Source organism: Larus michahellis, chromosome 1 (assembly GCF_964199755.1).
Source record: "Larus michahellis chromosome 1, bLarMic1.1, whole genome shotgun sequence".
Taxonomy (NCBI): Eukaryota; Metazoa; Chordata; class Aves; order Charadriiformes; family Laridae; genus Larus; species Larus michahellis.
Window position 1 is genome coordinate 60,631,531 of NC_133896.1, and position 25,384 is coordinate 60,656,914.

General features: G+C 45.3%; 1 protein-coding gene across 2 annotated transcripts in view; it reads right to left on the reverse strand.

The window, feature by feature from the left end:
* Positions 1-1,545: 1,545 nt before the first annotated feature.
* The window catches only part of CHST11 (carbohydrate sulfotransferase 11), a 175,362-nt gene continuing 151,523 nt past the window's right edge, over positions 1,546-25,384 (reverse strand). For both annotated transcript variants that reach the window (XM_074581185.1, XM_074581177.1), the window contains exon 3: positions 1,546-6,502. In XM_074581185.1, coding sequence (XP_074437286.1) covers positions 5,654-6,502 — 849 coding nt within the window. In that variant the 3' untranslated portion in view covers positions 1,546-5,653. The remainder of the gene's footprint in view (positions 6,503-25,384) is intronic.

The following is a 25,384-nucleotide window of genomic DNA, read 5'->3' on the forward strand; positions in this document are numbered from 1 at the left end:
ATGGAGTCTCCCAGGGCAGGGTAGTGGTTTGCTTAGACCCATGTACTGCCAAGAAGAGGACTGCATCCCTTCGAGGCGTGTGTAATCCGTGCCCTGCCAAGCTGCCAAGGGAGGCAGAGCAATCAGCACAGTGGCTGAAGCCGGGCTAATCGCTCACTTAGATCGAGTCCTTCTCGAGACCTTCTTAATTAGCTCCCTCTCTGATTGAGATTGTAGAGGAAACAAATCACCGATGTTTTGAAATGTGAAGGTTGTTGTCTTAATACTGCAGAGCCAGGCTGTGATTTCAGGAAGCGGTGCTGCAGTTCTGCCTTTTAATTAGGAAGTGCAGGATGGTGGGGCATTTGAGGTGGGAATGGGCTTGGGGTCTAAAGATAGCCAGTGCCCCACCATGTGCTATGACACCTACTCAGCACATTTCCTATTTTTGTGTTGCCTCTGCTCTCATTGTGAAGAATGTCCACCTCGTGAGGAGTGGGGCTGGCAGATTTAAGTCATCTGTTTGCTACTGTCAGTGCTGCACCCAGAATATGGTATCCAGTTTTGGGCTCCTCAAATTCAAGAAGGATGTTGAGATGCAGAAGAGGATACAGTGACAGGCTACCAAGATGTTCAGTAACGTAAAGCATATAACCAAAAAGGGCACTTTGAGGGATCTGGCCTTATTTAGTCTGGTGACAACAGGGCTAACTGGGAATCCAATAGCAGTCTACAACTACTTGAAGGGGACTTACATAGAAAGCGAATCCAAACTGTTCCTCCAGTAGTGGTAGATGAGGGACACATCTTGAAGGCCAAGAGTCTCACCATGGCCACTAGGAAAAAAACACCTCTGCTGTGACGGTAGTATGGCACTGGAACAGGTGACCCAGAGAGGCTCTGAGCCCTCCGTCCCTGGAGGTATTGAAGCCTTGGATAGCCAAAACCACTGCCAACATCGTTTTGGTGACCTTCAGCGGTTAGCGTGGCCCAGCTGACCTCCAGGGTCCCTTGCAACAACACGGTCCCAATGGTGAGCAGTTATTTTCTAAATGTATGTTTTTCCTAAGTGTAATTTATGGTGCTGACTTGCTCACCAAGTTTGTCTTGAAAGCCCAAGTTGGAATTTTGTGTTTTGGAGTTAGACGTGGCCTCAGTGAAAACCACCGATGAGACCAAGCAGGTTTGGGGACTGCTGGAAATGTTTAACTCAAAGCTATTGTTAGTGAATTTACAGGAAGGTGGGCGCATCAGATAGCTGGAGTTTATGTCATCCGACTCTAAAACACCCTTGCTTGAGGTGGGACTGCTTCTGGGCATATGACAGGTCTTAAATTGACAACCCTCATCCTTGCTGGCTGGGAACTCGGGAAGGAAGGGAGCAAGAGGCATGCTGCCAGATAACTTTAGCTTTCCTGATGCATTACAGTAGATTATTTTGAGTCTCCTGCCTGCCTTGCCACAATAACCCTTGTGAGAAAGCAAAGCTATGCAGTCAAAAAATCCCACCCTTAAAAATCCACCCTGAAAGCAAGAGCCAGAAATAAAGCACACAGAGAGGAACTTTCTTTCTTCAATTTAATTGAAGTTACTTAGAAAAATAATCAGGCTTGAATGGCTTTTTTAAGGAAAGATTCATGAGCAGTTCACACTTGTGTTGGCAATGTATAATTTAGCTTTTTTCTTTATTAACAGTATATTTAGGTATGAGGAGATACTCTTCTACAACAAGCCTTCTACTGCATACAAATAGGTTAAAAAAAAAATCCAACCCCACATCGATGTTAAATTATTCGTACACATTGTATTGTGCATGCATGTAAGAAAATAACACTCTCTGTAACAAGAGTAATAGTAAGGACAGTCCCTTTTTGTACCTGAAAAGTGCAGCAGACTACAGTGAAACCCTAAAACATCTGGGGTCAACTTACTCCTAAAAGCACTTCTGCTTGTGAATTATTTGTTTCATTTGTCTTACGCAGCGCATGGTTCAGGCAGTTTGCAAGTTTCTGTGATAATGGTCATGGTTAACGAAGAGGCTGAAGCATGGACCAAGTCAGGTTTGGAGCTGGGGCCGGGGAGGGGAGCTTCCCACCGCCCAGGAGTCACCACCATGTTCAGATGGGCCAAATCCAGCCTGGGCTCCAGGTTAAGGTGCTTGGGGCCATCAGGGGGAACAAACCCCCGGCTGCGGGTATCGCTGGCCCTGCCGAATGACAGAGAGGCACCGTCTGCTCAGAGATGGGGATCACCGCTCCTCGAGCCCAGCGGCTTTGAGGGGGCGGGGGGCAGAGGTGGGGAGCAGGACCTTCCCCACTGGGCCCTCTCTCTGTGCTCAACCGCTGCTCGACCATAACTAATGCACGTCCTCCTAAAACGGCTGCTCTCCGGGTGGCCCTCGCGGCCCCAGGGGCATATTTGTATTTTGTATTTTGCATTTTGCTGTGGCTGCAGTTTTGCCCATTCGTCTCCCGGGACCAGCTGTGGCCACAGCAGAAATGAACCCAGGAGGGAGCCAGAGCTTGGGAGCAGACCAGCCCCTCTTCTCCTCTGGCTGGGAAACCCAGTAGAGAGGTGGGGGTAAAATGAACCCGGTCCCCCAGCTGCCCCCGCGCTGCGGGTGGTGGCCACCAGCTCGCTGAGATAAGGAGGAACAACCCTGAACATCCTCCGGTGGGGGTGCAGTGAAAGAGGTATTTTTTGGCTCAGTCAACACACCCAGTAGACCCAAAAAAAAGGCATTTGTCGTCCTCCTCTGCCCTGGTGAGGCCTTTGTGCTCACCATGCAGGACACGGCCATATCCATCATGTCAGCTGTTCATTTTAAACACAGATCTGCAGCCCGTTCACAACACCCCAAAAGAGATATAACACACTAAATAGACAGTTTGTAGTAGGCTGGGATCAACGTTTTTAAAAAGTGACTTTTAAGTACCCACTTAAGTCCACCTAAAAGCCATCTCAGTGCTGAGAATCTGCCTGTAAGGCAGCCCTCTGTGGGGAGGCAGAATTTGGGTAATCAAACCCAAAGCTGCTGCTAAAAATTCCGGCTCTGAGCAGCGCTCACCCCTCAGATCTCCTGAACATCATTTTTCACCTACAGCTATTCTATCGCATCTGTCAAATAGGGTTTTTGTGTCTCCAAAGCAGTGAAACTGAAGAGAGTATTTCAGAACAGATAAAAACGCGGTGATGACCGGGAGAGGTACAAAAAGAAAGGGGAAAGCACACCCCGTTTTTAAAACACTTACTTTCTGAAGCAACTTTTTTCTTAAATAAAAAAAAAAAATCACATCACATTCTGTTGGGTGAATGAACAGATAACTGAAGAGAAAATTGGACCAAAATATGAGCACTGTTGGATACAAGACCAACCAAGCACACAAATAGGTTGTGGGAAATATCAGGGGAGGGAGAGGGGGAATCTGCCCTCAGATAGGTTTTATTTCTTTTTAACACCCATATAATCATTGACCTACGAACAAAAGAAAGCCAGGGCACACTGTGATAGGCACTTGCAACAGCTCTGCATAATCTATAAATGAGACAAAACCGCTTTCAAGTAAAACACCAGCCAGCGACCAGCAACCGCTCAGGAATTCAGAGCCGTCAGGCGCAGCCAGCCACTGGGTCAGCGCTACCGGTTATCAATAGGACCTGGGTTATGAAAACCGTGGCCGTTCCAGAAGGGACGAGAGATTTATTTGTAGGGTATGATAAAAAAAATAACCACCCGAAGCCGGGCTAAGAATGAATCCAATTGTGAAAGGACTTCAGCTGCTGTTTGTTATGTTAATTTGTTCTTCGCTGAGATTTATTCAGTGACTTATTTTTATAAAATACGACAGAACCTATTTTTCTTCTTTAACCACATACGTATCCTGGAGACTAATATAATTCAGTGGATGCAATTCAGCTACTGTACTGCAGTACTGTACCGTACTGTACATTTTCGGGATCTGGCTCTGATACTGTTAAAACAGCTCTGCCTTTAGCTGAGTTTATTTAAATCTTCACTAAGTTTTGGAAGGGTTTGGTTTGATCGTAAGACCGACACGCAGGCGAGACAAAGCCCCATTTCAACAATCAATCAACTTTGAAACAGATTTTAGGTTCCCACAAATGCCTCCACTTAAGCCTCTGCTGCCTCCTGCCCACCAGCCGGCTGCCAGCCCAGGATGGGACAGCTTGGGGTGGCTACAGACCATTCCCCAGGCTGGCGCCTGCTGCCCGCTTGGCCGTCCACCTCACCCGCATCGAATTAAAGCAACCATTTGGAGAAGTCTGTGCTTCTGCTCACTAGCTTGCTTACAGAGCCACGCTGAAATCCCCTTTTTCACTATTCACACTTATTTGCCGTGAATAGATTATTACTTGCTCGCCCAAATTGCTTGGTGTGCTACCCCTGGTACAATCCACCATCCCAACAAGCTGTTATACACAAAAAAACCGCTATCGAGATTCACCTTAGCTAAAAAGGTGATGGTCTCACACTGGAGCTGACTTAGATGAAATACCAACCCACTGGAAATTAGAAACATCCCTGTCAATGGTATTTAGGCATCAACTGAAAAAAGACTCCCCCTTCCCCCTGGGAAAAAGCCATGAAACCAGCATGTAGGAAGATGAGACCTTTTTTATTGCCTTGCATGCTTAGAGATCAACACGAAGATGACCTTCTGACTTTTCAAATGACACGCCCGTATCCTATCGTATCATGACTGGTGTCTTTTGAGCCAATTTTGGTTGTCTGTCTTAAGATCAGTTAGGGAGGCAGGACTTGCAGAGGACAGAGCTCCCCCAAGCCCCAGCCTGGACATAAATTAAGTCAATGCCAATTGCTTTGGGCATTCAAAAATCTTTACAGTCACTTTCAAAACGCTGATTTTTTTTTGATGACCACCTGCAAATCCGCATTTGTTTGGGCTGGCAGGCTTCAAATTAAGAGACAATGGGACTGGTCATATTCTTGATAAACTCTTTAAGTCCAGACTTATAAAAAGTTCATGGTTTCTCTTCCCAAGGAATACATTCACATTTCTTTCAGTCATGGGTTTTAGATATCATGAATCTATCAAAATCTGTTTTACTTTTCCCTTTCAGGGCTAGAAAGACAGAATTTTTTAGTACACTTAAGTGCAATATCACTTTCTGAAGAAATTACTTCCACCGCTCTTCTCAAAGCATGTGGTATCAAGACCCATTCCCGTATTTACCTGCATCAACGGCTAACGGAAGAGTATTATTACCCAAGAGACAAACTCAACTGAGGAAAGCACAAAACCAGACTCCTTTTGTCCAAACGTTATCTTATCTCTGCTGCTGAAGTGACACCTACCAAGAGACCATGTTTTAAATAAGTATAAATAACATTAATTAGAATTGGAGGAATGCAAGATCAATGAAATTCACCAGAACACAATTAACATTTTTTTTAAACAGTGTAGCAGTATTATTCATTACTACAACTAGATCGTCACAATCCTGTTACCCTGCAAAGAGAGCTGTCCTTTCTTACAGTTGATTTAAATAATTTTGACTGTGCTGCTCGCAGCATCATTCAAAAAAAGAAAATATTAATTTACAAAATAACCCATTCTCCATATTTATTATGACAAATAAAAATCTTAAATAAAACAGGCTTTCTCTCCCCTCTCTCCCCCCAACCCATCCCTCATTCCAATTTCAGGTAGCTTGGCACTGAGTAATTGAACATTAAAAAATCAAGTTTGTAGACTTCATACAGCTGCGTTTGGTGCTCGGAGCTGATGTTCTGGAAGAACTCTGTGGTCATTTCGTCAGTAGTTCTCGTAGACTTTGCATAGGTGGGGAACTTCAGGTAGTTGCCTACTCCCGCCAGCTGGAGAATGTAATTTGAATCCTCTTCGAGCGTTTCGTATTTTCCTATGAGATCGTAGTGGATGTGGCAAGGGTGGCAGAGGGAGTACACAGTCTGCCAGTGCTCATTGAAGGGCTCTTCTCGTTGGGTGTGCGGGTCGATGAGATACGCCACAAACTCTTCAAATTTCACATCATCGCCTTTACGCAGAGCTTCCTGGGTTGCGTTTTTCCTCTGGCGCCTCACGATTTTGGTGCCGTATCGCTTGTGGAAGGAAGTGTTGTACTTCTGGGTGAACTTGTTCCTGTAGGCTGACACCAGTCTCTCGAAAGGCTCGCGAACAAAGAGGAACTTCATGTAGTTTTTCAAGCGGTGGTTGATCTCTGGGATGCTGTACTGGTTGAGGGTCTTCAGGTTCGAAGACACGTGGGCTTCATTGGCTGGGATTTCCATTGGATCGCTGTACTTGCCTCTTCCCGTCAAAACCATCATGACTCTCTTCCAGTTTGTGCAGGCCACTTTGGGAACATAGCAATAGATCATTTCATGATCTTCATCCACGACCAGGTGTTTGAGATCGTTGGGTGTCAGCACACGGCGCTTCCTGCTAGATACGCTGTTTGCTCGGCATGTGTCTGTCACTTGGTCTCGTCTAATCTGATGAAGAATTGCTGTGTTGGACAACTGCAAAGAAAGCACAGGCACCAGTAAGTCACATAGCCGGGAAACTCTTACTGCCTTTTTGCTTATTATACAAATTTATAGAAAAGTAGATTACTGCCTATATAGAACAGTCCATTGTGTGGCTCAGTAGAATTGTTCCTAATGCTAGAAGACAAAATTTTTTTGTCTCCAAACTTCTTGATACATGCTGCTTAGAAGCTGTTCACAAAGTGTCCAGGACTTTGCTTCAAACCCAACACAAAGGAGCACCAACACTCACACAACCTGATGGCAAGTGTACTTACAGCACCCTCATCCTGAGATGTGGTCACTGCTTTTCTTAGTCCTGGAAAATGGATCTTCCCACCACTCTGCAATCCATCCCACGGCTACACAGTGCGGGACCCTGCCTGACCTTTTGCTGCTGAGATGGAGTCGGAGGACACCAGATTCAGAAAATTTGTCAAAATAAGAACAATACGTGCCCTTGTTGCTGATGCCTTTTATGCTACAGAATTGATAATCTTGGCAGTTGAGGCAATGTGGACTGTATACATCTGCTACGGGGGTGCACAGCCTGTGGTTATAGGGGTCTTCCCCCTTGATGGTATAATACCATTGGCAAATGGTTTTGCGCTGGTTGGGGGTTTCATACTGAACCTCCAGTTCCTGCAGTCATGGGTCAAAACTCTGCTTTCATTAATAGTAGTTAGCCCTGATTCATATTAAAAAACCCCTCAAATAACAGGATCCAAATGCACTTTATAGGCAAAATCCAAACCAAACCCCAAGACGGGACCAAGCCAGTTGTAGGATTTCTGAGCTTTGGAGGGAAAGGAGATAGAAACTGTGCTGTTACAGACAAGCCCTAAGAGCCCAGGTTTCCCCGGCCCAAGGGGCAGCAAAAGCTTTTGCAACACATGAGCAGCAGAGACTCCCCCCTCCCCCTGAGCTGCGGTGGGTTGCAGAGGAATGTTCTCGTGGGATGGGCAACACCAAGGGGCACCTCAAACTTGGGCTGGAGGATTTTTTCCCTCATTTATGTGCCAAGCCTGAGATCTCTGTATTTGGTACAGTGCCACCCACCGCTTCTCCCCTGAATTCCTTGGTACTTCCCTCATCTCATCTCTTAGCCCTTTTGTTCAGCAAAATGTTGGCTAACGGTTAAAACACGCAGTAGCCCAGTGCAGCTCCTTGAGACAGCTTGGCTCATCTTTTGTGCGTGTGTGGTATTCCCCTGAAACCTCCCAGGTGCACTTCAAGGGCCGTTTTGTGTTATAGTTGAAGAGATGAGAAGCCAGATGTGAAATGTGCTTTATGTTTCCTAGGAAATCTATCTGACCGGCAGGGAGTTTCCAAAATAAGATGTTAGAAAGAAGTTGTCAAGGACCACACAGATTTTTGAAGAAAATTACATTTTTTGTTAAAAAAAAATATAAAATCCCTATTTCAGTTTATGCCATCCTCAGAGAGGAACAGAACTAATGGTGAGGTCTATGGTGGTTAGAGTTACCCGTGAATATTTCTCAAAGAGCTAAACAAAACCCTGTGCAAACACACAGACATACAAATTCTCCTCTGCAGACAGATAAAATGCTGAAATCTTTCATCCTGCAGATTTTTATCAATATCATACAACACAGCACTGCTGTTTGCCTCTGCTTTTAGAGTGAAAAAAAAAAAAAAAGAAATGCCTGAATATACTGCTACATTATAATATGTTAATGTACTGTATTTGCTTTTCTGGTGCTGTTCTTGGGATTAATACAGAATTAAGTGGATGAGATTCTACGGTCTGTATTAGATAGAAGGTCAGATTTGATAATCTAATGGTTGCTTCAGACCCTAATCTGCAGATGAATCTTTGTCGAGCTGTGCATTGCTCCTGATTTCATTCCTACATCAATAGGCTAAGCACTTCTTCCCCACACATTAACATTAATGAGATTTTCAGGCATTTGGAGTAAGGGGAAACATGCAGCCTTGGTATTTGCAGTTGCAAATGAGATTGTACTACATTAAATTCACGTAAAAGATGATACTTGTGCATGTTGAAGTGGTGCTTGTCTCCCACTCCTTTTAACATGGAAGAAATACGAAGAAATGGCACGCAAGTTTGGTCAGCTACATTTACTAAGTACACACCAGCACCCCAGGGTCAGCTCTGCACGTGCTCTGGCCTGTCTGGTGGCACACAGGACACACATTAAACATCAACGCAACACTAGAAGGGTACTGCCCTATTCTCACAAATTACAGTACCACTTGGTATGGCTGACGGATGAAGGACCATGTAGGAATACAGTTTTGAAAGCTCTACTTCCTTTTTTTTTTTTTTTGCCTATTGACTTCAGTTTATTGAAAAAAAAGGCCAATTTAGTGACTGTCCTAGAACAATGCCAACTGTATCAAACCCCATTTTCTTCTGCAGCTGACTAACACACCCGATGCGCCCTGGAAGAGCTGACCTACCTGCTTCCCCCAGAGAAGCAGAAAGTCCTGCTGGCTCTCCTTGAGGTTTAATGGTAAGAGCCCTCTTGCTGAAGGAGTGGGCGATATGAAAGCCACACTCGTGCTGCACCAGTGAAAAGTTGGCTAGGGCACCAGAGAGCCTTTAACGGAGCTCCTGAAGAACCATCAGACTCTTCCTTGAAAGCTGCAAACCACAGAGCACATGCTCCATGGTCCCCAGAGCCTACAGCACCAGGCGAGGTAATCGGAACGGCATTTTTCAATTTGATATTTTGAAACTATATATTAACACTGGGTTATCTGATGCTAATATGGTTCCTCCTCATTTTAAGTTACAGGCAAGTCTTTTAAGACACATAATAATTTCATTCCCGAAGCTGGTGAGGGGAATTGGGAAAAAAGTAAGATTATACGAGACTGGAACTACATTCATTTAAACTAGAGGTCCACTTGGCCAGTGAAAATGTGCTCACAACTAATGAGGAAAATACACCCTACAGATTTAAGCAGCCAGAGAAGTAAGATCCAAGGGACAGATATCTTTAAATCCCTGGGTGCTGAAGGTCGAGTCAAACAATTAGGGCCATGGACTGTCTCACCCCAAAGCTGTTATAGATGTGTCTACAGTGGAGTTGTGAGAGCGCAGCTGCTGCTGGACACCGATTGCTCCATCTATGGTCATTACCAGAGGTCCCTGCTGATCCCTCACTTCAAGACGCCACAATAAGTAATGGCCTAAATCCACCCCATTTTAAGCATGTACGCAGATTACTGAGAGCAGCGTGGAGATGGTGATAAAGCCAGTGCTCAGGTCTGTCCTCTGACAGTTCAACTTGGACTTCAGCTGGGCATTAAAGGTTTTGGGAAAACATCTGATAAAAGCATCTGTTCTTCCCTGAAAGTACTGACAACACCACAGATGCCCTTGATCATGATTTTTTTTTTCCTGCAGAAGTTGTAACAGGGGACAGAGAAGAAGGGCATGTCAAGATCAGAGTTTTTCTTCATTTACAGCAACCAAGTTGAACTGGGAGGCGACACGAGCAGCGGGAGACTCCCAAGATCAGCGGCATTTAAAAAAAGAAGAAGAAGAAGAAAAAAAGTAGTCTGGGGACACTCTGATCCCAGAAGCTTCTCATCTCCGTCAGTCCCAAACTAACAACGAGGGAGGAAAGCTAAGTCCAGCACACTCTGCTCATGTGGATGTCTTCTGTACAGCACAGGGTACAAGCGTAGCGCACAAGAGAATATACTGACCAGAAATATATATGACAACTAATTGACAATTGTCAACCCACGACATGTAAAGGTTATTCAAGGTAAATCACAGTAATGAGACGGGAGGTATTTTCTTCTGGTTACTTAGGCACAGCAGGATAAAATAATCTTTGAGGGCCTTTCCAAGCTTGATAGCCGAGCAGCAAGTCAGATTTAAACACAAGACATTTTTAATTAATGTTTTCGTTATTTTTTTCTGAATATAGTAGTGTACTGCAAACTAGGAGCAGAGGTCAAGCAGATCAATCCAATTCACAGGTACGTGCACCAAAAGCACTTTTTAACAGAAGGACGGAAATACCCAAGTGTCACTCAAAAAAAAAAATAAATTAAATTTTGTCTCACTATAAAAAAACAGTGTGCAAAGTCCACGCTTATAAGGCAGGGTTTCATATATTTCTATTGCACTGCCTGCAGCTGCTGCTGGTTCTGCACATTACTGTAGCCAGGCTCACAACCAACCTATGGTGGGAGTGCTAACACAGCACCTGGGTCTGGCAGACTAAAGGGGAAAATTATCTGAATTAGTTTAGTGTGGAATAAAGAGGATAAACATTGTCAATGGGGTTTGCAGTCCCATGCCCTGCTAAATTGCTTTTTCTCTTCAGTTTTGCATTAACAAAGACTTGGCAGCTGCCTTTAATTCTTCAGTTACACTTGTGTTTGGAGGTTTAGTTTCTGTCCTATGCTAGAACTAGGCAAGTTGCGGCGGCGTTCCCCTTATCTGTGGTCCAAGCAGCTATCAATCAAAATCAGCTGCGTCTCTGCAGAACACCCAGTTGGGTCTATCCAGTAGCACTGTTAAGCTTAGCATAAACCAGAGCTCAGAGCTCATCTCCACCAAATTCTTCTTAACGGTATTTGTATTATTGTATTTGTGTAACGGTATAGAAGGTGTGTGCAGCAAGTTCATAATCCATTCAAGGTCTTAAAGTGAAAAGTGTCAGATAGACTAACTATAGGTGGCACTAACGGTCCTAGTTATGTGACATCGAGAGCGACTAGTATTTCTGTGGACTAAGATCTCTCAGGTATTATCAGCTCTCCTTCCCCCAGCCCATCAACCACACCATCCGAGTTCTAGGAGTGTTTGTTATTCAAATATATAAAATGTCTCTCGGTATTATTTACATTTTCTCAAATGCTTAAAGGTTTTTCTTTGAGCATGAGGTTACGTGCAAGCACATTTCCAATCCCGTTTTCACACAAAAAAGCGTGAATAAGATTCCTGCAATCTTGATGGACAGTCTTGAAGTTACAAATATATTTTAGACTATTTTAATACTTGGCTTTTACAGTTTGCATCCATAAATACCCTAGTTGGTGTATATATATTCCATACACCAAATTCTAGATTGCTTTCTTAAAAACGTTCAGCATTAGACAATAAAGGGGAACTGGCAATTTTTCATACTTGACAGTCCAAGCATAAGCTTTTCTCAAATCATCACAAATCATTATTACTCTCTGCAGATTTCTACAGTTGACAGTCAGACAATTATAGCTATGTGAATCGAAACACTGAATCTAAAAGAACAATTGCGTTTTAGATACAGGGATTTTATTAAACTGACCTGGACTGCAATAATTTTTTTAAGTAATAGCTTCGCAATGTTTCATACTTTATTTCACATTTCGCAACATATTATTCTTGACTTAATTTTTTCAAAAATTTCCAGCACTCAAATGAGAACCCCACCAAAACCTCAACTAATATTTGTTCAGAGTCCAATAAAGCAGACTAGAAAGCACATCGTATATACTGGAGATGGAAATGCTTAAGATCTTCCCCGACAACTTGCGGACAGACAAACTGGAATACAAATTTGCTGTGAAAACATCTCTAGAGAGTGGCTGGATAATAAAAGATAGTAAAACTAATATTAACTTAGGAGCATTTTTACTAAGCGAGAAAATTTGAGAGACAAATTATATCCTCTGAAGGAAACTCCTGAAATATTACAAAGCTGCTTTGTTTTCTCCATTTCATGCACTGAACTTATTGCCCCACAGAGAAGATAAGGCCGAATATGCATTTTTTTTTAATTCTCAGTATTGCAACCCAAGATAACCATACCGTTTTCGGTTCCCACTGCACAGAATGCATCGGGGCTATGAAGGATCAAAGCTGTGGAGAGTGAAGCAGTCATACGCTCCAGCTGCTAGCACTGTATTGTCAAACATCCTACATTGCCTCACACATTCCCTCCTTCTTCCTATGCACCTCCCCAACTTTGTGCACGTCTGTGCGCACGCATCTAGTAGGGAAGGGTGAAATAATTCAGCAGTTGCATTACTTTGCCTCTGGAGGCTACAATTATTTGAATAATGACACACCCCAAACCCACACCAACTTTGGCATTCCCTCTTCTTTGTCCAGGTACATGATCTGGGTGCTAGAAAAGAAACGACACTAAACCAGTCAAAATCCAGCAGCAGACACACATGCAGCCGCAGATGCTGATGCTTTCCTGGGTAAACTTCACAGCAAGGTCATTAAGTATCGACCTTTTTGTCTTGGAGACAAAGTAAAGTACTGCAGTGAGCCTAAATGCTGCAAAAATCTGCTTGAAAAATCACAGACTGACACAAAATGACACCAGCTGTATGTTAAAACCAGCTTTTTAATCAGCCTAAGACTCCGTCACACAATGAGGTATGGATTCAGGAAGAAAAGAGCGAGCCCCTTTTTAATGCCACCTTCTCCTGTATAATCCCAAACAGCTTTGGAAGCCTCTCCCTGGTAGAAAGAATTTGGTGTCAGGATTCATACAATACGTAGGGTTTGGGGCTAATAAGATGAATGTATACGTCCTGTAAAATATCTACTCTGAAGATGGAAAAGATGGAAGTCCCCAGGAAGTCCAGGCAGAAAGGCCTATGGCCTGGCCACACAGGGGGTGAAGGACATCCCACCGTGCGTGTTGCTGTTCTGAAGCTCTGGGGGAATCTTACAAACACAGGGCAGGCAAAATCGAAGTGACCAAGTTTCAGTGCAATACACACGAGAGGTAAGAAACCATCAGGAAGGCCGGAGGAGCCTTGAGCTGGGAATAATTAAAGCAAAAAATCTTCACGTGGGTGGGTTTCTTGGGATTTAATTTATAGAAGACAAGTTTGGAGCCTTGTGTTGCGTGTACAAAGAGCACTTTGCATCCTCTTTCCAGCGGCCGACGCTGGCTGTGGGAAGGGAGGGGGAGAAGGGCAATTTGGCAGATGGCCAATCCTTTTTTTTTTTTTCCTCCTCACAGCAAAAAGAAGTGGATGAAGCCCCGGGCCGGGACCTCGGCTGCCGCAGCGGGGTGAGGGTGACAGAGCTGCGGTGCCTTCCCGCAGCGGAGGCTTCTGCTCCCAGCAGCCCAATCTCCCCGCGCCAACGCTGAAGCGACGTGCCGCCGCTTTGACAGAAAAGGACGGTGTGTGATGAATTTGTCCGCTCCTGGCTCATTCTTTAAGTGCAGCCATAAATCACGGTGCGTATTAAAAAGCTGAAAGGTCTGGCTATCCTATGAATTTAATTTTCAAGTGAAAACTTTCTGGCCTTTCCCCTCCAACACACGGATACAGATGTGCACACATGCGATGGCTGGAGCTGAGCTCACCCTCTCTGGATCTGTGTGTGGAACCTGTAACACACAGGGGCACTGCCACGGTCTTTCTAACCCTTCCTGGTCCCCAGGCATAGATGTTTCACCTCTCTGCTACAATCACTCAAAAGCTGCCTCAAGTAGCCCTGAAGGAGCCCGTACCTATCATCACCTTTGATGGACTTAATGACGATAATGGAGGATTTGACACCCATAAAGCAGCAAGGAGTGAGTTTGCTCTCACGCAGGTGGGGGACAGGGACTGGGGACCTGGCAGTGGGAAACATCCGAGAGTGCGAGGCTGCTCTTGATCTTGGCTGAGGGGGAGCCGATTCCATTTGGCCTCTCTTGGGAAAGCCCCTTGCTGAGGATACACTACTGCTGGCCTCTTGGGAAAGGGCCGGGCTTACAGAACTGCCTCCAAGTCACCAGGGACTGTAGATAGGGTCAAAGGGACTTCCACTGTCTATCTCACAATGCCCGAGCTGCAATCAAGCCATAGATGAATCGCAAACTGGGACAACCCGAGCACATGCGTGGGAAAGCTTGAAGCCAAGGGAGTGACCCGTAGCTGCAGTACGCTGCTATTACATCTCTACTGTGGGAGCTGTAGATGTGGTTTTCAAGGAGAGGCTTGAGAACTGGTTAGGAAAAGGCATGCCATGGACATCTGCAAATGGTGCACCAGGAGGAGCACTGGGCTGGGGATGCATGGAGTCAGCCAGGGTGGAGCTGGGAGTAGCCCTTAAAAAACAGAGTAAGAAACTGCATTTTAATATAGCTGGCATCTAGGAGACAATGGAAAAACTGACATTTATTTCTCTGTTGCAAGAAGTTGTGGTAGTAGGGGTGAGATAAACTGGGTGGAGGGGGGGAAACAGGATGGAGTAGATACGTAAATACAAAAATACATAAGAAATTCCACAAGAAGGAAGGAAATAATCTTCTGCCTGGACTCACTGTGGTTAGGACAAGTAGCAATAAAGCTAAAAAAGAGAGACTCTAGATGTAGGAAAAATTCCAACAGAGAGAATAAGATATGTCTGTGCTGAGAGTGAGGAATCACCCGCACTGGGAACCCCAAAAACCTCCTGAGAAGTGTCAGAGGGACCCAAATGATCCTACCATGCAGGCAGGTGTCTCCTTGTGGGTCCTTCAAGCTTCATGAACCTGGGCCGGTGGCTTCTGGAAGCTAAGCTCACTGTTGCATACCCAGGTATTTTACATGCTTCAGGAGCAAGACTTTCAGCAAATGCTGCCGAGCCGCAGAGGCAGAGAGACCAGTTGCTGCTTTGACTGAAACCTCCCTCGGGAAAAGGCAACAACATCAAACCACAGGGCAGGCAGAGACCGGAAAGGTGCTCAGACACCACCACCACAGACACCGTGCGAGACCCTGCACAGGACATGGTGGAGGAGATGCAGGAGGCATCAATGCCTGGAGCTGCCTGGGACACACGTGCCCTGCTCAGCCCAGCAGCTCTGACCTGGCAGCCGATGTTAATGGCTTTCTCGGTAACATAAATCCTCCTCCTGTACCTCTGGGTTGCATCTTAGGCGTCACACAGTCAAGTAGAAATACTTATTTTCTTCTCAGCGGGATATCTCCTATTTTAACTGAATACAATTTACTCAGTCTCATGCTAAATCAGGGCAATACGTTTCCAATATTTAACTCAGCGTGTAACGCACCAATATTGCTCCAAACCTTTTGAAACCCAAATAGGAAAAACACAAGATAGTTGCTGCATGGCTGGTTTCTTTAGATATAATTTGTGGGCTTTAGCAACCCGCTGGAGGAGAGGGGAACCCCGTAGTTACATGTTTAGCTGTGCCGAGTCCCTGTCTCCCACGATCGGGGCAGGCACTTTGTGTGGGATGCTGCGGGATGTCCCCTTCTGACTTCTCCGAGCAGTTTGGGTGAATGCTGCTCCGGAGAGCCAGGGATACAGGCTCAGGCCCCCACCAAGAAAGGCCTTGCTGTTTTATTTAAGGTCAGACAGTGGAAGTAGGAGCGATCACGCCTGACAGTGTACGACCCTGCTGTAAGCTCTCCCCGGTGTGGCTCGCTTGCTCTCTAACTGGACGGTGCAAAGGCCCGGAGGGGATGGGGAGGAGAGAGCTGATCTCACCCTCCAGCACGTCGGTGGCAGAAACAAGAACAGATTTCATCTCCTATCTCAGTCTGACTCTTTTTTTCATGTAATGATTTGAAAGAATTCATCCAGACACAGACTGGCAAAATACCCAAATCATTTGGATAATGGATTTTCTTCTCAACTAAACTATTACAAATTAACATTTAATTTCTTCTACTTCCCCTTGGTGAGGTTATAGTTTGCTCAGAGTAAACCTCGCTGTTCCAATGTCACTTTTCCTGGCACATTTCTCCATGCTACTCACTAATGTTCACAGAAGGTGGCTAACCAGGGTTGCTCATTCTCCACAGCCTTAATTACAGTTAACCGGAAACTTTTCACCTTTCTGCTGCTGTACAAAAAGAATTAGATGACCCCCTGCTTAAAAACACAAAAGGCCTCTTCTATTAAAATGCTAGCATCCATTTATAATTTTAATTACAACCGGCTTCCCAGGAAACCTTCCTGCCGCCGAATGAAGTAGTACAGAAATAAGACTCAGGGTTAACATGGAAAGCTCTGTTTCATCAATAGCTTCCTAGGTCTGATTTCTTCTACCTTGAGATAAATACCAGTGACTCCAGCCCTGAGGGCTGCTGAGCCCCAAACAAGCCAGCAGCAGTCATGTAGTCCAACCCTAACGCTGTCAGGATTAGACCCAAAGAGGGACCAAAGCTAAAGACTGAAGACGTACCGTGACACAGGAGAGTGGTTTGTTTGCTTTTGCAATATTTTCTGATTTTGTTAAAAAAAACCCCAGATGTTTCAGTCTTTGTGCACTGAAAGAAACTCACTGCCAGTAGCCAACCACAAATGACTCCACCACAGGCTTCTCTGGGAAGCCAAGAGCATCTGCGTAAGGCTGCCCTCTCTGTTGGCCACTGACACCTCTTCCCAAATGCCAGCGTGCTCCATCCACTGTGCCAGCTCTACACAGACGACAATATCCAACGCTCTGCAGATCTGACCATCAGGCCCTTGCTGGAAACTTCGCGCCTCCCTTGGTCCCTCCGAATGGCAGTGGGGGAGATCTCAGCAGAGCAATAAAAGAACAGAAAACATGCCTAGGTAATCTTCTTTAAATCCTGACAGACCTAAAAGTGTCTTGGATTTTCAAGCATCTGACTTGCCACATTAAGCCTTCTTATGTCGAAGCATGAGGGCCATGTTAAAAGTAACTTCCATCAGCGATTTAAGGCAATCGGAAGGTACAATTATTAGCGTGACGTCTTGTTAATTTTCCTCATCTCTACAGCTGTGTTTACTGTGATTTCTAAGGGTTCTCTGTCTCATCTAATAACAGATCCATTTAGGGACCGCATACTAAATGTTAACTTACAATGAAAGAACAAATTCTTAGGATTTCTTTAAATGGCAGCTATTTTTTTGAAACTGTTCCCTCAACATTTCCCTGAAAGAAACCGCACATCATCTTTTTTTTTTTTTTTTTTTTTCTTAACGCTCATTCTTTTTTAGAATTCCCAAAGAAAACGAGCAGAAAAAAGCAGAAAGAGCTCTTGCTTTTGGGATCCTTCTCCGGCTGCAGCCAAGCTCTGTCTCCTTGCTCTCGGCTCCTTTCAGGGATGCTGAATGCGCGCCAGCCCCTCATCAGTTCCCTCTCTATCTGGTGAAAGGGCTGGCTCCCTCTTCTTTGCTCTTGTACCCTTGTCATCCGCCTTGTCCCACCTGCGGCTTGAGCATGCCAGCAAAGGTCAGAAGAAAAAAGGAGCTCCAGGACCGAGTTTTCAGCTAGCCCTTGCTCTGCATGCAAAATACCCCAAAGCGGGTCCTTGCTGTCCTGAGTTGACTGCAGTGTTAAGCAGGTGCTGACGGCATTTGTGAGCCTGGAGGGCACTGAAAGATGGGGGAGATATCTCCTCTCTCCACTGAACAGCAGGACAAGGCGAGCGGGGAGAGATGCCAACCCCCCAGGCCTGCGGCTCGAGGGGACACGGTCTGAAAGCCAGGAGGGAGTCCAGGCATTCGGCTGTACAGGCGACGGGAGCCGCCAAGAGCGTGCGCTCGATGGAAATGTGCCCTCTCCTGCGCTGCGGGGAGCGGGACGGCTCCGTCCCACGCACAGGGCCAGCGTTGATCCCCCTCCCGCAGGGGTCCTCGTGGGGCAGAGGGGTGCGATTTGCCTTAAGCTGCTCGCTGGGGCAGCTTCCCTTCGGCACAGGTGAAATGTAGCGCTGGGCAGTTTACATCCACTGTGCCGCTTTTTGGTATTGCAGCCTTGGAAAGGAACTTACAGGGGAACTGACTGCTTGGCTATCAATACCTCCTGCTACCACTGGCTTCTGCTTGCCCATCCACATGAGTTTGTTACCGTTCTCAGGGTTTTTTATTTCTATAAGCTACTTGTTTTCTCTTTGATTAGCAAATAATGCTAGTAAGCTGGGCAGGAATACATACATCTCCCTATATACATAAGCACGCATATGCACACATGCATCCCTGCCCACACCCCAGTGGTAAGCACCCAGATGGCCTATCTCGGTTCCAGACCAGGGCACATGGGTGTTTCCACGCCGTACTGAAGCACTGAAAGACATTTCATGCATAAGTCGGTGGGAAAAATTCAGTAGCAGAGTGGAGGGAAAGCATGCACTGCTGCTGGTCTTGTTTAGTAGGGTGGTCTGAGAAGCCTCCATGGTCCCCACAGCCAGTCGGTACCTGGGAACTGCTGTCACCTCTCTGATGACTTCCATCAAGACAGCAGAAGCACCTGATGACTCCCAGGAAACACCGGGACCTGATGCTGACCTTTCTGGCTTATTGAATGGAGGCTGTCCTTCTCCAGAGCTGCCAGGTGACAGCAGGATTTAGGAGTGGAGAAAAGTGACAAGTTCTCATAGCACTGCAATAGCTGATATTCCTGAAGGAGAAGTAAACCTAAATTAAAGTTTCCAGCTAAGAGAGCTATTATTTTAGATTCTCTATGCAGCAACTTCCACCCACTGGATCGATGAATGTTCTAGTGGTTCCTCCTGCATCTTGCAGCGTTGCCTGCTGCATGACCCATCTTTACGAGGCAGGCAGAGCTGCCAAGCGCTGCCATGCCCTTCACCCCATGGGAGGGCTTCCATGGCACAAATGCCTCCCACAAACATGCTGATAATTAACAGTGGATTTTGCTCTTTGAACATACCCTGCCTTTTATGAGATGCATCAGCACAGCTGACCTAGAGATTAACAACGACATCCAACTGCTCTCAACCCTTTTAGTTTTGCATTTCAAATATAAAACTGATTTTGTGAAAGTCTGCTTATCCTGTTGTTTCTAAATCCCTTCTGGATCCCTTCCAGCTCCCTAGCTGGAGCAGGTCACCATGTGAAGGTCCCATTTGCAAGGACCACACTTAAAAGCTTTTGATCAGGTGTCTGCAACCCATATCCATTCCTGTAATCCATCCCCATGTGTATTTTCCAACTGCTCTGTACCCCAGCGAGCATGAGCAGGGAAGTCTCACAAAGCCTCTTCCCAACTTTTCCTACTGTTTTTAGAGACCTTCTCTTCCTGCTCCACGACCTGGCTTTCTCTCTGGCTCTGTTTAAAAATAAGCTTTGTTCCCAGGGGAAAGCAGTACGTGGGATTCACTGCTTCTGGGAACAAAGTGTAATTTCATTCAACTTGTCCTGCCCTCCTCGGTGCTCTCCTCTTCCAGCTCGCCATCATCTCTGTGCTCGTGCAAGTGCAAGCCCCCACTTTCAGTCTCTCCCCCCTCAGCGCTCTTCAGAAGCGGTCAAGGGCCCCTAACTCATTAACACCGCTGTGTTCTCTCAGCCCCTGGCTAACGCAGCACAGGGTCCAAGGCAATCCTAGTTATTTTAAGGTTAACCTTAACTCTCCATTCTGCCTGAACTCCTTGTTCACTTGTGCCTCTCACTGCTTTTTCCTCACTCTCCTCGGCTGCTCTTCATTTAACCCCTCCAGCATGCCTTTTGGAAGCTGCACTCAATACCACTGGAGCTCAAGTTGAACTTTCAAGCCCAGGGAGGGCTGGGAGCAGAGGGGGGAGATGCAAACATTTTCAAAGGCAGGCATGAATGTTAAACAGGGTAAGAGGCTGCTCCAACACACGCATAGTACTTAGGAGATTGAGATAAAGCAGCTACTATACACTACTAGTTTAAACCTGATGCAGAACATCTGCTCCTGTTTCGCTTTTAATGATTCATGTTCTCTTTTCTGCAGCTCCAGAGAGAGAAGGACCACCTGAGCAGAGATAACCCGCAGGTTCGCTCATACCATTTCCAGGAGGAGAAAACACTTGCCAAGATTAGCTGAGAAAAACTGAACTGCTGAACAGCCAGCTAGGCTATGCAGAGCCTGCGCATCAGCCTGATTATACTTTTTGTTCCCTCTTCAGCCACCCCAACGCTGCAGACAGGATCGGGCCCCTCTCATCCTCCCCTCCCTTCTTAGTTTTTGTGGATCAACTGAGATCAGCAAACCTTAGGAGCTCAACTGTAGCCTAACATTACAGCTTGTTGGAAGTACTTTGAGATCCCTCTGCTCCCTATGGCGAGGTAGTGGAGCGGTCCTGAGTCCACTAAAACATGGCCATATTTCAGCGATGACCTGCCTCATTGGGGACTGAAGGCAACAGATGTACACACTGAATGGGAATAAATGCTGGTTCCCAAATAAACCTCAGATAAACTGCAGAGGGATCTGCAGGTGCTGGCAGGGTGGATAATTCCTCCTGAAGCTGCATCTGGAGCTGCTATTGCAGACTGAGGTCTGGGATAAAAATAACACCCAGTACTTATCTGGTCTTTTTTCATCTGTAAACTTCAAAGCATAATGCATCATCCACGCTTTCCAGATGTGAGAAGTAAGCCACAAAGAACCGGTCCAGTGTTGCTGCATTTTTTCTACCATCTTTACAAGCTGAACCTCGTCCTCTCCCAACATCTCTTCCCTGCCCAAGTGCAACTCTGCTGGGTTCAAGGCAAAGCAACCCAGTGCTACCAGCACTTCCAATTTTTCTGTGTTTCTGCTCACATTTTAAGATCAGGGATGGGGTTTTATTTTTCAGACTTGGCTCCTCGATCTTCTCTGGGAGAATTTCAGAACAGAATGTCTTTTTAAATATTTGTCTTCCCTGAAGTTTCTAGTCCTCCCAGTTACATAAAGGTGAAGTAAACGGATTGAACTGGAGTCTCAAAATTCACGTTGAGAAATTTTGTCAGTAAAGAATGCTGATATCAGCAGATTACAGACATTCAAAGCGTTTGGTTTAGACTTACACCTTTCCCTCTTTGATATTTCTTTCCTGACCAACACTTGTGAGATTCACTATTGGGTGTAATCCATATCAAGTTGGTGTCTATGAGAAATTAATAACAGATATTTGGCACTGCCTGTTGTGAAAATGTATAGCATGTACTGCAGCAACACGTATCATTTTCCATTTATCAAAACAACTATCTTATATGCCACTGAGATCTAATAGAAAATCATCAAAGTTCAGTACAGTCAGAGCACTCCAAGATGTTGTACTGGGATTAAAAAAAAAATCACTTAAAGTACAAACAATGTGTTGGTCTCTTTTTTAATTTGATAATACGTGTTTGCAACACCCCTGAAAATCAACCTCTATATTACTGAAAAAAACATAAAGTTCACGGATCTGTAAAGGTCACGGCGAGAAGTAAAAGGCAGCATTTTACTTTTTCTGGAAAGTAAAGTAAAGTACTGGGTTCATTGCAAGAAACAGGGAGGTGAGAAGCATACAGTTTATCTGGAACACGTGGACAGTATTAAGCCAAACCAGTCCAATTTGGAGAAGTAGCATTAAGAAGCTGGTTAGTGAGTACAGCTTAATTTAAGTACTACAACTCTGCCTACCTGCTTTAGCCTAACACATCTTGCTCGTCTGCATTAAGAACAACTAGAAACACAAGAGAGAAGGTGAAGGAAAGCATGAAGGAGGCCAAGTCATTTGAGGGATCCCATGAAAAAAAAAAACCACAAAAGCATAACAAAATCACAGGCAGCCTGGGAACAGCTCTCTGGGTTTGAATGGCATCTGGTAGCGCACTCTGGTACCACGAACGTCAGTACAAAGATGAGTGAATGGTCTAAAATGTCTGTCCACGGAAGCCTGGAGGAGAAAAGTTGGTGAACATGTTTTCAAAGCATTAGTCCCCTCCAAGGAAGCAGGTGAAATCAGAGCCTGGCTCTGGCATTAGAAAACGAAGGGGAAGGAACACAGAGAAGAAAACAAAAATGATCTGTAGTAAAAATATTGCTCCTACATCTCTGGTCTGAAGAGCTTCCTTTGAGAAGCTCTTGCTTTTGATGGCAGAGGATGACATCTCTCTGGGATGAGAGAGGAAAGGGAAACAGAAAAGCCTGTGATAGATGAAAACTACTAAACAAAAGAGACTGTCTGGGGAATTAATATTTATGAAATGCAAAAAAGATTGTAGTAAAATAAGAGATAATACAAATCTAATAAAAGCAGAGTTGTTCTGAATTAAAAAACCAAGATGCAGAGCCTGCAATCTGCTGCCGTACTATCAAGAAACCAGTTCCCCTCTGTATCAGGCAATGTCAAAAGAAAAGAAATACACACGTAGGCCTGATCCAAAAGCCAGTGAAGTAAATGGAAAAATTCCTCTTGATTTCCAAAAGCTTTTGATTTGACTCTTTGGGAATTTCTGATGTTCTTAAGAGCTGGAAACTACCACTATCACCCTCCTAAAGAAATCCTATTGCTCACCCAGTGGCACACAGAAATACTACAGGGCTTATATGTATATATATATGGTTACTGCCAGAAGTTGAACAGTCTCTCTTATGAGTAGAGGACAATGGTGAATCCTAAATCCTGGTGTGGGGCATTGGTGGGTGTTACCTGCAATGTTAAGGAGATGATTATTTTTGAAACTGCTTATGGGAGTTACTGCACCAATGGCCCTCAAAGCCTTTCAAAATCTTTCCCCCCACAGGTATGAGCTAGAAAAGATGTTTTCACTCAGAGACCCTCCTCCTGCCATGGAGTATCATAGTGTGCCGCATTCAATACACTGCCTAGTCTTGTTTTTAAAGCCTGTTGCTTTTGGGAAGGAAAATGTATAATATAATCCTAGTGCATCCCTCCGTTGAGAAGCATTTCTTCTAATATGCTGCTAAAGTTTATGTTTCCTTTTTTTTTTCCCCGTTAAATATACCCATGGCCAGAAGATTGTGAATGTGGAAATGGGTCAGTTAAAAAAGGCTGAATGAAAACCACTGTGACAACCTCAATTCTGAGTTTGTTTCTCTGTGGGTTTGCTTCTCGGATGGGGTTTTCATTTTAGGTAGGCTTGTTTTTAATTTCCAGGCACGGTTTGCTCTGGTTTATGCCCAAGGACTTGCACTAACAGAGTCCTATGGTTCTGTGAAAGGAGTATAAACATAGATGCTAAATATCTGAAAATCCTACCTTCTCCACTGGTTCTTTTCTTTAATAGTGCTTTCCAGATGGAGGCCTTTAGATGGTCTACTGCAGCCCAGGTCCCCAGGCTCAGTTACAGATGCCACATAAACTGGGGCATCCCTTCCTCACAAGGCAATCGTGTTTGAAAGAGCGTTTGCTCCAGCAAGGATTGAAAATGTCCTCACCCCAGGGTACTCATGGTGCACAGAGAGCCAAACCATGCAGACCCTCTGCTCAGACCCTCTTCATGGGAGCAGCCCTCAGCACCCAGCACCCACTTGAAGAGGGATGCTTATCCTCAGCCAACACAACAAGGTCCTTCTTACCATCTGGAGTGGTCAGGCAAGGGGACACAGCATCCCACAGGGGCAGCGGAGCGAGGGTGATGCTAACCCACCTTCGTCCCTTTGGTTTGCATGGGCATGATGGCGCAGCGGGGATGCCACCTGGCCTGATCCCACTCCGTGCCCACAGCTGACCGGGTGACAACTCTGTACAGGCAACCGCTCCTGGAAATACTGGCTTCTTCCTGGGGAAGAAGGAGTGAGCCTCTAGAGGGAAATGCCAGGTCACGGGGCATTTCAGGCCTATTAATATAATTTAGAAAGAACAAGAAAATCCACGCTGGGCTATTAGCAAAAATCAGGTGTTAGAGTGCAGGGAAGACACATAAAACACTGCATTAAACTATGGTGGTTTTGCTCTACCTCAGAACATAAAGTTTATTGAATGGCTCCCAGAAGAGGTGAAATTGGATTTGGCACTTGGCAATCGAGTCTGTAATTAGTTTTTTATAGAAAATCCACGAACTGTGTTCCACTCCTGACTATTTTTTGTGGTGTTGACTGGTGAATGCCCTCATCCAGCACCGCCATCGGTGGGAGCAGGATGGAAGAGGCCGCTGCTGGAAGAGGGCTCTGGGCTGTCCCACACGCCTCGCAAGGAGCTGCAGCAAAGGAGGAGCCCACGGAGGAGCCCAATTCTCCCTGTTGTGCCATCGGAAAGGAGCACCAATGGTCCCCTTCACCCACCCAACGCCATCCCAAACACCTGGAGAGCCAGCAGGCAGGATCAAAGCTGTGGTTGACCTGGCTTCCAGCAAGCCTTGAAGCTGGTGGAGGCAGCGCTGGTGACCTGTACTCTGAGCTCAGCCATGCTGGAAGAGCCAAACTCATGAACGTGTCTGTGGCAAACCAGGCCTGGTGTTTTGTGACTCACAGACCCTTGAGCATTTCTAACCATCTGGTTTCCCAGAACTGGCCAATCTGATGGGTTTGGTGCCAAATTAACAAAATAAATGAAATGGCGTGGATATGTGAAATTGTGGGAATGCAGCTAGGGACATAACATCACTTCATGGAGATTTAAAAATCTCTGCATCTGAGATCAGACGGAGTGGGTAGAGATGTGATAATTAAAAAGATTCACTAGCACCGTAGGAAAACACTTTCTGAAATTATTTATGCAACAAAATTTTATGTTCAAGGACACCAGAGTCATTCAACAGGCAGCTCACAGCTATACAGCTACTGCAAGGAATAACAAATACAATTTTGGATAGAAAATTTATAGATCTGTTTTTAAAATGCACATGCCGATATCCTCATTTTGCTTTTTTTAATGGCCCTGCCTTCCATGCCTTCATGGCGTTCCTGAACCTTATGCAAAGTTTGAGAGGACTTACAAATCAGTTCCTCTCCTGGACCTTTAAATAGCAAGTGATTAAACCTAAAAGCAAGCTCTAATTATATCAAAGAAATCACTCAACTAGATCTGGCTGTGGTCATCAGGCATGATGCAAGCTTGCTCCCTCTGCGGCTCAACAAAGTCAAGAAACGACAGGCTATTCCCAGACTCAATTCTTAAAAGTCTAAATCTAGACAACAGCATTTTACACCACGGTTAGTCACACTAACCTATCTTTTATATCTAACCTAGCAAGACCTGCAGATAAAGAAAACCCATATTTTACTTAGAGGTTAAAGAAGAGCACTC